The sequence below is a fragment of the Sminthopsis crassicaudata genome, chromosome 1 (assembly GCF_048593235.1).
Source record: "Sminthopsis crassicaudata isolate SCR6 chromosome 1, ASM4859323v1, whole genome shotgun sequence".
Lineage (NCBI taxonomy): Eukaryota > Metazoa > Chordata > Mammalia > Dasyuromorphia > Dasyuridae > Sminthopsis > Sminthopsis crassicaudata.
In genome coordinates this window covers 11,345,979-11,358,796 of record NC_133617.1, presented here as the reverse complement: position 1 = coordinate 11,358,796, position 12,818 = coordinate 11,345,979, and the positions used below count along the sequence as shown (strand labels likewise).

Here is a 12,818-nt window from a genome sequence, read left to right as displayed (position 1 = left end):
AAGACCATTTTGTCCTGTGAGACGGAGGCAGGAGAAGGTGGCAGAAGGCACAGGGATGATGAGAGACGGGGAACAAGGGAGAAGAGGGAGCTCGTAGTGAATGGCTTCAAATTTTTCTGTACATTTTGAGGTTCTTAAAGTGCACCGCTGGAAGGTTTGGAAAAGAGGCTCAAAGGAATTTTGAGGAGGGATGAAAAGGTCTGAAAGAGTCACTTTGCAGAGTGGGATAATGAGTTAATAAGAAAGGTTTGAGAGGATTGCCAAGCAGCAGTGAGAGCCCGGTTCGGATAGTATTACATAAATTTGTAGTGGACCCAGTCAGCACAGCTGAGTGATTTTCTCTGTCTTCCTCCAGCAGTTTCTGTGTAGGAGATGATGGAAAGTGGGAATAATCGGAGACTCCAGAGTGGCCGGGCACGATCAACAAAATCATGCTTTCTCTCTGTTTCACTCATTAGCCTCAATGCTGTATTTTGGCCAGTAAAAAAAACTGAAAGGCCATATAGCATTACCAACAGGTGGCTGTCCATCATCTGACTGAATATCTCTTGTGGCGGGGAACTCACTACCTCTCTCTCAGGTTGCCCATTTCAGTGCAAGAGTGCTGGACAGCTCTAACACTAAAAGATTCTTTTTCACACTGAATCGGAGGCTGACGATCTGGAACTTCCACCCAGTGCTTGACATGAGGATCAGCTCCCCTCCTCTACTTAGGACAGGGAGTCTCCTGACTTGAGTAAGGGAGCCCCCCCCACACTTTCTGCTTTCCTGGCAGGTGATTGTTCAGCGGTGTCTCTCAGGGAAGAACCTGTCCCACGTGAAGGCGGGCTGCATCTTGTGCGGCTACCTGAAGCTGCTGCCCCTCTTCCTCATGGTGATGCCTGGGATGATCAGCCGGATTCTGTACCCAGGTATGGCCTTCCTGCATCCGTTCACTTTCAGGGCCCAGGAACCACTGTGATAGTCCAGGTGTTGGCCATACGGTTTCTCTGCCTTGTGGTCGGAAATGAATATTATTATTGCATATTCACCTACAAATCCTTTTCCTTTCAAGATCTCAGTTTAGGGTGTGGGCTACATTCAGGGGTGCTTGTAATTTAGAAAGGATACAGTAGGGAGGAAACAGCTCAAAACTTGGGGTCAAGAAGCCCTAAGTTTGGGTCTAAACTTGTAACTGACTAGCCATGTGACTGCTACCTGGCAAGCCATTCTCATCACTGAGCCTGAGCTTCTCCATGAAATGATGGACTTGGACTAAGTGGTCTCAAAGGCCCTTCTGGTTCTAGACCTGGTTCTGGATCTAGAACCATATGGTGTTTTCAGTTTGTGATGGAACCTTGATGACCTGGAAACCTTCAAAAAAAAGATATTTGGGTTAATTTAATTTAAGATATTTGGGTTTAATTTTCTCTTGTTCTTGTGGTAGTAGTTTTATTATTTATTCATTTTTTTGCATGCAAAACTGCAGATTTATTGTGTTCAATTTGCTTTTCCTTTTAAACATCTAATAAAATGATCATGTAACTTTCTTTTATCCTTTCTTCCTCCCTTCCACCCTAGAAATGGCTACATTAGACACAAATATGTGTTTTGTGTGTGTATGTATGTATGTATATATGTGTATGTACACATACACATATATTTGTGTCTAATGTAGCCTTTTTTCTTTCTCTCTCTCTCTCTTCTCTGTCTCTCTCTCTGTATATAAATCCATACTATAAATTCTTCTATGTATCAGTTCTTTCTCGGGATACAGAGATATAGAGAATATCTATAATAGAAAGACTTAGTTGCTGAAAATTGTTTTTAAAACAAAATTGCTGTTACTTTTACAAAATTCTCTTGGTTATGCTCATTTTGCTCTTCATTATTTCATGCAAAGACTTTCATGTTTTTCTAAAATTATCAGTCATCATTTTTTATAGCACAATAGTATTCCTTCCTAGTGATTCATATACCATAATTTGTTTAAGGTATTCCCCCATTGAAGGGTCTCCCCACAATTTCCAGTTCTTTGCCACCAGAGAGTTGTCATGAATATTTTAGAATATATCATCTTGGGAAGCACTCCTAGCAATGGCATTGCTGGGTTGAAGGGTAAAGACAGTTGTATAACTTTTTGGACACAATTCCAAATTACTCTAAATGGTTGGACCAGTTCACGGTTGTACCAGCAGTGAATTAGTGTTCCAGTCTTTCCACATCCCCTTCAATATATGTCACTTTCTCTTTCTATCATTTTAGCCAAGCTGATATAGATGTAAAATGATATTTCAAGATTGTTTTAATTTGCAATTTTAGAAACGGTAATTATTTAGAGCATTTTCACATGACTATAAATTATTTTGATTTCTTCATCAGAAAATAGCCTATTTGTATCTTTTGACCATTTATCAGTTGAGGAATGACTCATATGCTTCTAAATTTGATTAAGATCTTTAGATATTTGAAATATGAGATATTTATCTGAAAAACTATTTATAAAACTCCCCCTTGCCCCGATTTTCTGCTTTCCTTCTGATCTTGACTATATTGGTTTTATTCATACAAAACCTTTCTGATTTAATGCAATCAGAATTATCCATCTTACACCTTAAACCGCTCTCCATCTCTTGTTTATCCATTAATTGTTGATATCTCATAAGTCTGCTAAGTGATTTTCCCATATTATTCATTTTCTTGAAATATCTTTCCTCATATATAAGACATATATATTTATACATATATATATATATATATATATATATATGTATATATATATATATATATATATATATATATATATATATATATATATATATCCATTTTGACCTTGTTTTGGTAAATGGTATAAAATAATGGTCTGTGCCCAATTTTTGTCAGACCGATTTACAGCTTTCCCAACAAATTTTTTAACCAAATTATGAATTCTTATCCTCAAAACTTAAGTCTTTTCATTTGTCAAATATAAGGTTCTTATAGTCATTGGCTGCTGTAGAATGAATGCTGAGTAACAAAACTGAAAAAAATACAACATAAAAAACAGATAAGAAATGTCTACCTCTAGGCTAAGAATTAGAGATCTACAATGAATCTGCAACTGCCTTTCAAACATCTCAGGCTGGACACCCAGTAGATATCTTATACTCAATAAGTCCAAAGCATAATCCATTATGTTGTCCCATCCTTCCCCTCCACCTTCCCTGCCAGGCCCCCGGGCTCCCAACCTAGCTGGCATCCTGGACTCTTCGCTGTCTCCCACTACCCGCTATCCAAGCTTTTGCCCAAGCCTGTTGATTCCACCTTTGTGCCACCCTTCTCTTTCTGCCCCTGCCCCTACATAAGGCAGAGCCTCCTTATTGCCGTAGCTACTGGGGCTCTTCCCACTTCTAGTTCATCCTCCATTCGGCCACCAAAGTGGTTTTCCTAAAGTTCGGGTCCAAACACCCACACCCTTCTTGATAAGCTCCAGTGGCTCTCGCTTGTCTCCAGGAGCAAATACGAATTCTCCTCTGGTTGGCCTTCAAAGCCTTCCAGAGCCCGGCCTCCTCCTTCCTTTTAGTCTTCTTACACCTTATTGCCCTTCCTGTGCTCTTCAACCCAGAGTCACTGGCCTCCTGGCTGTTCCCCAAACAAGACCCTCTATTCCTTGGCTCCAGACATTCTCTCAGGCTGTGTTCCAGGCCTGGAAAGCTCTCCATCCTCTGCTCTGACTGTTGATCTCTCTGGCTTCCTTTAAATCCCAGTTAACATTCTACCTTCTAGAGGAAGCCTTTCCCTCTTAATTCTAGGGCCTTCCCTCTATTAATTATTTCCCATATGTTGCTTTCTTTGAATATATTTGCTTGCACGTTATTCCTCCCACCGGACTGTAAGCTCCCTGAGGACAGATATAGCGATAGCCTCTAACTACAATGGCCTCTATTTGTAGTCCCAGTGCTTAGCATGGTGCCTGACGCACAGTAGGCATTTAATCAATGTTGATTGATTGATGGAATATAGAGAAATATTCTCTAAATTGGGGATTCTTAGCCTGGGGTCTGTGAACTTCAAAAAACACCTCTTCTGGTCACTTGGTTTCAGTAGCATCAGTTTCCTTTTAGATCCAAAGTGTTTTGTTGTTTTAAATCAGGGCTAAGTGACTAGCTATAACATTTGAACCCAGTTTCTCCCGACTCCAGGGCTGGTGCTCTTTCCATTGTGCCCCCCAGCTGTCCCTGAATCATATCTATTTTGTCTTATTTTATATAGCTTATGTTGAGATGCGGTCTGAAGGCTCCAGCAGATTGCCTAAGGCATTAGGGACACTTTTCAGAAGATGCAAAAAGCCTGTTCTAAATAAAGAATATCTTATACATTATAGATGAAGTCACTTTCTGGGATGTTATTGGACTTACCGTTCTTTGTTCAATCATGGCTCAGGGGGAGAAGGTTTGTTTGTATTTTTTACCTTCAGAAATGATTGTGATGTAATCAATCAAGTGACAAGCAGTTATTAAGTGCCCGCTATGCGCCAGGTACTAGGATCATTCTGGAAATATAGACAAAAATAGCTCACTGGCTTTAGCGGGTATAACAAGGAAAGCCATAAAATGTCTTTTTAAAAATGTGTTTTTAAGAGTCAAGCCATCGTGAGAGAGTTCAATGAAAAAGCGGGAAGCTGAAGAACGGGTTTTGGTGCCCTACTAACTGTTAATCCCAGCTCTCAAATTGGGTATGTCTCAAGGGGGTCACTTCTGTGTGGGAGACAGGATGTCCTGGTGCCACAGGAGGCCCACCAGCCCCTGCCAAGGCGAATGCTCAGGAGCTCCCTTTCCATACCCCATCGGCGGGTTTGGCTCTCTTTGCCGCTTGGATGGACGAGAACTTCCTCTTTCTCTCTCCACAGATGAAATCGCTTGTGCCGTGCCTTCGGAATGTGAGAAATACTGTGGCACCAGCATTGGCTGCACCAACATGGCCTACCCAAAGCTGGTGATAGAGCTCATGCCCCAGGGTAAGCGTTTCTGTGGGGGTCTTCCTACCCCCCATCAGAGAGGAGTCATGAGCAGTGAGTTGAGCAGTCTCTGGCAAGTATTGGAGCCTGTTCTCAGGGTCGGGAAGGATTCCGGGGTCATCTATTCTAATGTGATCTTGACTAAGAATTCCCTCTTCAAAAAAAAAAAAAAAAAAGAAATGCAAAAAAATAAATAAATAAAAATAAAAAATAAAATGTTGATTATAATTGAGTAACAAAAAAAAAAAGAATTCCCTCTTCATTATGCCAACAAGCCATGGCAGCCTAGATAATGCCAATTGGGATAACATTGAGCCTAATTCTGTCTTCTTATAGCTTCTGCTCCTGGTTCTGCCTCTGGGACCGAGCTGAAAAAGACTAATCCCTCTCTCGGTATAAATGCTCTAATATATGAGCACAGCTATCGAGTCCTCTCTCCTGCCCCTCACCATTCTTCTCAGACTCTTCTGGACCAATTTCAGCTTGTCTCTTTGAGACAAAAAGATTATTTTCAAGGAGTCTGGAACCCAAGACGTGGGTTCAAAACTTGTATTTGCTGTAAGACTTAATCTCTGTCTGCCTCAGTTACTTTCTCTGAAAATGAAGGAGTTGAACCGGATGGCTTCCAAAGGTTCCTTCCAGATCTTACTCTATGATCCATTAACCATCAGTTGAAATCAGAATGCATGATATGCTTTACTCATCTGAAAAAAATAAGTAGAGAAAAGATCAGTGTCCCCATAAAAACCAGGGGAGCAGAGATCAACGGGACCATTCCCCCCATTTGACTTCAGGGAGACCCTTAGAAGCTGACATGATTGCCTGACTACTAACAAAGCTAAGGGAGAGTAGAATGTATCGAGCTCTAAAATCCAGAAAGGACTTTAAAGGTCACTTAGTCTAAGCTCCCATGAAGCAGATAAGAAGCTAACCTCAGAGAGCGGCAATGATGTCATGATAAGAGTGCTTCCCATTTCTCCAGGGATTTGAAGTCTGTGAAACACTTTCTTCTCAACTCTCCTTGTGAAGTAGGTCACATGAGTATGATTCATCATGATTAGCTCCATTTCACAGAGGAGGAAATCAAGGTTCAGAGATATGAAGGAACTTTCCTAATGTCACAAGCTAGTAAGGCAGAAGAGCAAATTCACACCCAGATCTCTGCTGTGCTCTAGAAGCTGCCCAAACTCTGGAGTAAGAGGATCTGGGTTCAAATCCAATCTCTGATGAGTCTTTGGGGGCATTGACACCAATTGAAAGTATCCCCGGGAAATTTCCAAAATAAAGTACAAGTATGGCTTATGTCAAGGTTTCCTCAAAAGGATAAGAGGGTTCCTAGTTCCTGTATAAGCACTCAAGGTAGCAAATGAGTGTGGGTCAGCTTTTGTTTTGCCAGCTTTGACCTTTTTTGTGCTATGGTCCCTTCCGATACTGACCTGGCGTCCACAACGTGGAGCAAGGACTTTTGCTTATCCTGACAAGGACTTATTCTGAGCCCTTGGCGTCCTGGTATTCTAAGGTCCCTTCATGGTCTGATGGTCCCTTTCCAAGATCTGTCGCTCTCTATTCTAAGACCCTGCCATTCTGCCATTCTGTGTTCAGATTATTCTCGATGTTTCATGAATTGTGGAAGAAAAGCATAAAGTCATGGACATTGGTTTCTAAGCTCAGAAAAAAAGATAATTCCTCTTTTTGTTGTCATTCAAGGACTTCGGGGATTGATGTTGTCAGCCATGTTGGCGTCACTCATGAGCTCCCTCACCTCCATCTTCAATAGTTCAAGCACACTATTCACCATTGACATCTATACCAAAATTCGAAAGCGAGCGTCAGAGAGAGAGCTCCTGTTAGTGGGAAGGTAAGAAAAGCTAGTATTTTATAATTTATATAATAATTTCTTATAATACATAATATATATTATAATAACAGCACTTTGAGGTTTGTAAATGGACCTACATGTGTTATCTCATTTGTTCTTCCTAACAACTCTGTAAAGTAGATGCTATTAATATTCTCACTTGACAGATGAGGAAATTGAGGCTTAGAGAGGATATGTGGTTTGCCAAGGGCTACATGATTAGTCAGTGTTTGAGGAAGTCTTAGAACTGAGGTCTTCTTGAATCTGTGTCTAGCCCTCTCTCCACTCTTCACCTAGCTGACATAGAATCAGGGACATCTTGGCCAGAGTGTGTTGGAATTATTTCCCGTAAAATCTATGAATCTTACAAATGGCATAGATGTAAACAAGACGAATGGCCTTCTGGGTAGAAGAAGTATACTAATAAAGCATAGGAAGCCATGTTTGTGATGGACAGCTAAATTAAAGAAAGCTTAGCATAAGATGTTTTTTAGCTCTATAAACTGAAATAATTTCAAGTCAGAATTCACTCTGTACAAAGTAAGCCTCTAATACATGTGAGCTAGCCTTCTAGGTTCTAGCAGTTAGAAAATAAAAAATGGGGGGAAAACAGTTCTTGCCCCTAAGGCTTGTGGTTTCATGGGGAGGGAGGAGAATTCCTCGATACCATGGGAAAATCCTCAATTTGTCCACTAATTATTGCAGGTTGTTCATCGTTGTCCTGATTGCCCTCAGCATCGCTTGGATCCCATTAGTCCAGGCGGGTCAAAATGGTGAACTCGTCCAGTATGTGGAGTCGATATCGAGCTACCTCGGGTCTCCAATTGCAGCTGTGTTCTTGCTGGCCATCTTTTGCAAGAGAGTTAATGAGCAGGTGAGTCCGAATGGGGAAAGTTTTTGTGTACAGGTGGGAAGGGTTGACTGATCACCTCGGGAACCCAAAATGCCACTTCTTCCTATGTACATAGATGTTTCTAAATTTCAGATTTTCCTCAGTAATAAGACACAACATCGATAATTATCCATTATGATAAGTAAATGGTATTTGAATTAGGAATCAAGCTTCTTGGGAGTAAATTATTTAAATTATCTGGGACTTGGATTTCTCATCTGAAAAATAACCAAGGTTGGACTGAGTTTCCCTTCCAATTCTGCTATTCTTAGAATCACATACGAAAACGCTGAGGTTTTTGCTATTATTGACATTCTGGTTTTCAAGAATTCTTCTATCCCATTAGATTCTTTTTGTGTGGTTTGTGGTCCCTTCTGCTGAAAGCACCCTGAAGCCACTCTCCTTGGTTTTCTTCGGCAGGGAGCTTTCTGGGGACTGATGTTTGGCCTTGTGGTCGGCCTAACTCGTATGATTGCTGAGTTCGTCTATGGGACGGGCACTTGCATGGTCCCCACCCAGTGTCCCAAGATCATCTGTGGATGGCATTTCTCCTATTTTGCCATTGTCCTCTTCACGTTGACGGTCTTGGTTGTACTTGGTATCTCTCTAATGACAAAACCTATTCCTGATATACATGTAAGTAGGAATTTGCCTTTTCTCATTGTGAAATGCTGCTCTTTTCCTGGCTACTACTTTAGTTCCAAATCTTGGATCGGGAAGACTTTGAGTCCTATATCCTTAAGCTCTCAGAGAGAAGTAGTATTTCAAAACAATATAAGATGAAATATTGTAGAAATATATGAAGTTTCACATTTAGGCTCAAGAAAACAAAAAAGATGTGACATAACAGTAATCGCTCTGAAAAAGTTGGGGGGAGGGAGTGCTTCAGTGGACCAAAAGCTCTCTATAGGGCAGTAATTTGATCCAGCTGCCAAGAAAGTTGGTATTTTCTTAGAATTCATGGAGACGAGCAAAGTATTTGGGACTCCACCTGGAGTACTTTGTTCTTTGATGGGGGAACCATTTTAGAAAGGATGGAAAGTACAGACCATCTAGAAGAAGGTCATCAGAGTGCCAGAAGGCTTCGAGTTCATGCCTCAAATGTGGGTAGGTTGAAAGGACTGAGAATATGAACCAGAAAGAGACTACTCTGGGGGTGGTTGGAGACTACGTGGTTGATGTCCTCAAGAATTTAAGGAATGATATATGGAAAATGGCTAAGACTTGTTTTATTTGTTCCCGGGGGCAAAACCGAAAACCAGACAAAGAAGTTGTAAAAAGATAGACTGAGTCTCAGAAAAGAAAAATTTCATAGAAAACTAGATGTCAAAACTGGGAGGAGTCTTAGTAGGTAGGATGTCATAACTGAAAGGAAACCTTAGAATAGGGAATGCCTGAGCTTGAGGGGAATGTCAGAGGTCGAAAGGACCTTAGGATAGAGACTAGAAGATACTTTAGAACAGAGTGATAGAACTGGAGGGAGCTTAGAACGAAATCAGATCAGGTGCTGCTTGCCTTGAGTCTTCCTCAACTCTGTATTCTAACATCATTGGGGGGAAAGGGGCTCCTTGCCATGGTCACACAGCTGACTCCTGCCTGTGCTCTCTGGACAGCTGCACCGCCTCTGCTGGGCTCTCCGCAATAGCCAGGAAGAACGCATCGACCTGAATCCCGAGCAGTATGGACAAGAGGAAGCCGGAGACCAGGAGGAAAACGGTGATGGTTAATTTTTTAAGTGACAACTCTCTTTAATCTGCCATTTTTGTTGTAGTTGTTGCATTATTTCAGCCATGTCCAACCCTTCGAGGTTTTCTTCACAAAGATACTCTTCCCAGGTTTTTTTTTTAAATAGATAAAGAATTGAGACAAACAAGGTTAGTGACTTGCCCAGAGTCACACCACTAGTAAGTGTCTGATGCTGGATTTGAATCCAAGTCTTCTTGACTTTCTGTTCTCTTGTCTCTGCCTAGCTCCCCTGAGCTTGCTTCCAGTAAGGAGTTATCTTTTTGACAAACTTCCAATCTACTGAGACAAATCTGTCCATAGAAGGACTCAGGGCTCCCTTAGGCACCTGTTCAAGACCACCTTGAAGATGGAGCCCCCTTTTTCCTTCTGGCACTAAGGAACCTTTTCTCTGGTGCCATGATCCTGAGGCCTCTGAGGTCCATAGTACTGTTCTGGAGGACCCTGCCTTCAGGTTTATCTCCTCCAGCTGCTGCCTTTAGGAACAGGGAACAGCCGTTGTTTTTATCGGGCTGTGATTCCTCTCAGTCACCTTTAAAGGGCATTGACTGGCATGCTGTTCTTGTAGTCAGGGAGAGCTGGGTTTGCCCCTCATTAGCCACATGACTAGAAGAAAGTCATCAGAGTGCCAGAAGGCTTCGAGTTCATGCCTCAAATGTGGGTAGGTTGAAAGGACTGAGAATATGAACCAGAAAAAGACTATTCTGGGGGTGGTAGGAGACTACGTGGATGATGTCCTCAAGAATTTAAGGAATGATATATGGAAAATGGCTAAGACTTGTTTTATTTGTTCCCCGGGGCAAAACCGAAAACCAGACAAAGAAGTTGTAAAAGGATAGACTGAGCCTCAGAAAAGAAAAATTTCATAGAAAACTAGATGTCAAAACTACGGAGAAGTCCCTTAATCTCTCTGCCAATTGTAATGCCCTGTAGGAATATCCCATTTAATCCCATTTCCTCCTGGCTCATCTCTCTGCTTTCCTCCAGATGGCCCTGAGGAATCTCCAGGATGCCTCAAGAGGAGCTGGAATGCGTTCTGTGGGCTGGAGTCAAAAAAAGGCCCCAAGCTGACCAAGGAGGAAGAGGCCGCCCTGCAGAAGCAGCTGACCGACACGTCCGAAAAACCCTTTTGGAGGAACGTGGTGAACGTCAACGCCATCTTGGTCATGACTGTGGGTGTTTTCTACCATGCTTATTTTGCCTGAGTTCTGGCTGGAGTTTCAGAGCACGGTCAACCAAGCGTGGAATACCAACCTTCCTCTTCCCCCTTAGCCCTTCCCTGGGCTGGAAGGGTGGCAAACAGGTATAATTGGAAACAATGAGGGAGGAAGAAAAAAGAATAAAAAGAAGAGAGGGAGAATGAGGAAGAGAGACACATAGAATTTCAGGGCAAGAAAGGCTCTCGAGACATCTGATCCAGCTCATCTGTGATCAAGGATCCTCTCTGCACCCCCTAGTGAGTGCCCATCCAGCCTTTACTTCATGACGTACAGTGATGGAAAACGCTCTACTGGCCAAAGCAGCCTCTCAGAAAACTAACAGGAGCAACATTTGGGCCTCCTTGAAATTCTAAATCTGCTTCTTGGTCATTTCCATCTACTAAACCTAGTTTTCTTCTCTGAGGCGCAGGAAGAATAAATGTCTCACAACGCATAAGAATAATCCAATTGTGAGCTTGTATGAAAAAATAAATCAGTTCTCATATTCAAATTAGGGAGCCCTTCATGTTTTACTTTATTTTTTAATTTTCTTTTTTATTAAAGCTTTTTATTTTCAAAACATATCCATGGATAATTTTCTAAAATTGACCCTTGCAAAACCTTGTATTCCAAATTTTCTCTCCCTTTCCCCCACTCCCTCCCCTAGATGGCAGTATACGTTAAACATGGTAAAATATATATTAAATCCATCACCTCATGTTTTAAATAGGGGATCTGTGATACTATAAAATTGTTATCTCAAATAAATCTGACATCCACCATATCCTACAGTATTCTTTGATATTTGGATAGATCTTCTTCAAATGCTGGTATTTGAACCTCAGTGGTTAATCAAGCTCATTCCGATCTCATTATCAATCAAGCAACAACTATTTATGTGTTGGCTCGAAGTTCCTGTCCACATCCTACTATAAATTCACCATGAAAGACCTATCAGTCCAAGATGCTAGAGACTTTCCCTCCCTTGGGCCTTTCACTATTCCATAGGTGCCCTTGGGCATCATGCTTTGCCCTGTCCATCTCATTTTCCAATCATTCGTATCATTGAAGACATTTTGTACATAATTAATCATGAATTATAAGTTGCAGACTCCTTATCCCCACAGTGTGTCCTTTTACTGCTCTTTTAGTTAATAGCATTTTTATATAACATATAAAACAAATACAGAAAACCTGGAAGGTTATTGTAGAGGGAGTGGTGTCAGCACCTGGGACTGAGAGACTGAAAGGAAATCATGGAAGGCCTCTTGTAAAGGGTAATCTTGAGCTAAGTCTTAAAGGAAGCCAGGAATTCTAAGAGTTTGAGGTTGGGGGAGAGTATTTCAAGCTGGGGAATAGCCAGGGCAAAGGCAGAGAAGAAATGGAGTTTCATGTGCAAGGAATAGCAAGTGGGCCAGTATGGCTCAATGGAATCCATTGAGAGGAGTAGAGTTTAAGAAGATTGGAAACTTAAGAAGGAGCCAGGTTGGGAAGGGTTTTAAGCAAAAGACTTTATACTTGATCCTGAAGGTAACAGGGAGCCACTAGAGTTTGTTGGATACTTTATTTTGGTCAAATGATGAAATCAAAGTGAGATTGCTAAGAGTTTAGAAGAGAGTGTCATGGATGCACTAATGAAAAATATCCTTCTAAAGGAGTTTAGCTGAAGAGAGGAGAAATATAGATATGATAGCTGATGGAACAGCCACAAGAAGGTTTTGTAGATAATTAGAAATTCGAGGTTCATGATTTTAGCAAACTTCAGTAAATTAGGACAAGCCTGGCAGTGCTGTGCCCCTGAGGAAGCTATAGAAGAAGTGGAAAGCAATTTGTTCCACTGGAAAGCTCCATGTCGCCCAGTTATAACTAAACAATGAAATAAATTATTTTTAAATGAAATAAATTAATTTTTACAAAAGTACAAAACATCCAGATTAGCAGAACAAAAAATGGAGAATGAAGTAACCCAGTTTCAGAAAAAGAAAGTGTGCAAGCCATAAATGAAAGGGAAAAAAGTCCAGGATCAAATATAATTACAAATCACGTCTTCAAACATTCAAAGAACAAGTCATTCCAATATTGCACAAAGTGTTTACAAAAATAAGAAGATAAGAAATCCTACCAAGGTTTTCCTATGATGCAGGAAAACCT

General features: G+C 41.2%; 1 protein-coding gene across 1 annotated transcript in view; it reads left to right on the top strand.

The window, feature by feature from the left end:
- The window catches only part of LOC141551728 (solute carrier family 5 member 4-like), a 39,563-nt gene extending 28,749 nt beyond the window's left edge, over window positions 1-10,814 (top strand). The window contains exons 9-15 of the mRNA XM_074283698.1: window positions 776-911; window positions 4,868-4,975; window positions 6,683-6,833; window positions 7,539-7,707; window positions 8,146-8,361; window positions 9,339-9,441; window positions 10,456-10,814. Of these exons, the coding sequence (XP_074139799.1) occupies window positions 776-911; window positions 4,868-4,975; window positions 6,683-6,833; window positions 7,539-7,707; window positions 8,146-8,361; window positions 9,339-9,441; window positions 10,456-10,673 (1,101 nt within the window). The 3' untranslated portion in view covers window positions 10,674-10,814. The remainder of the gene's footprint in view (window positions 1-775; window positions 912-4,867; window positions 4,976-6,682; window positions 6,834-7,538; window positions 7,708-8,145; window positions 8,362-9,338; window positions 9,442-10,455) is intronic.
- The last annotated feature ends 2,004 nt before the right edge of the window (window positions 10,815-12,818 follow it).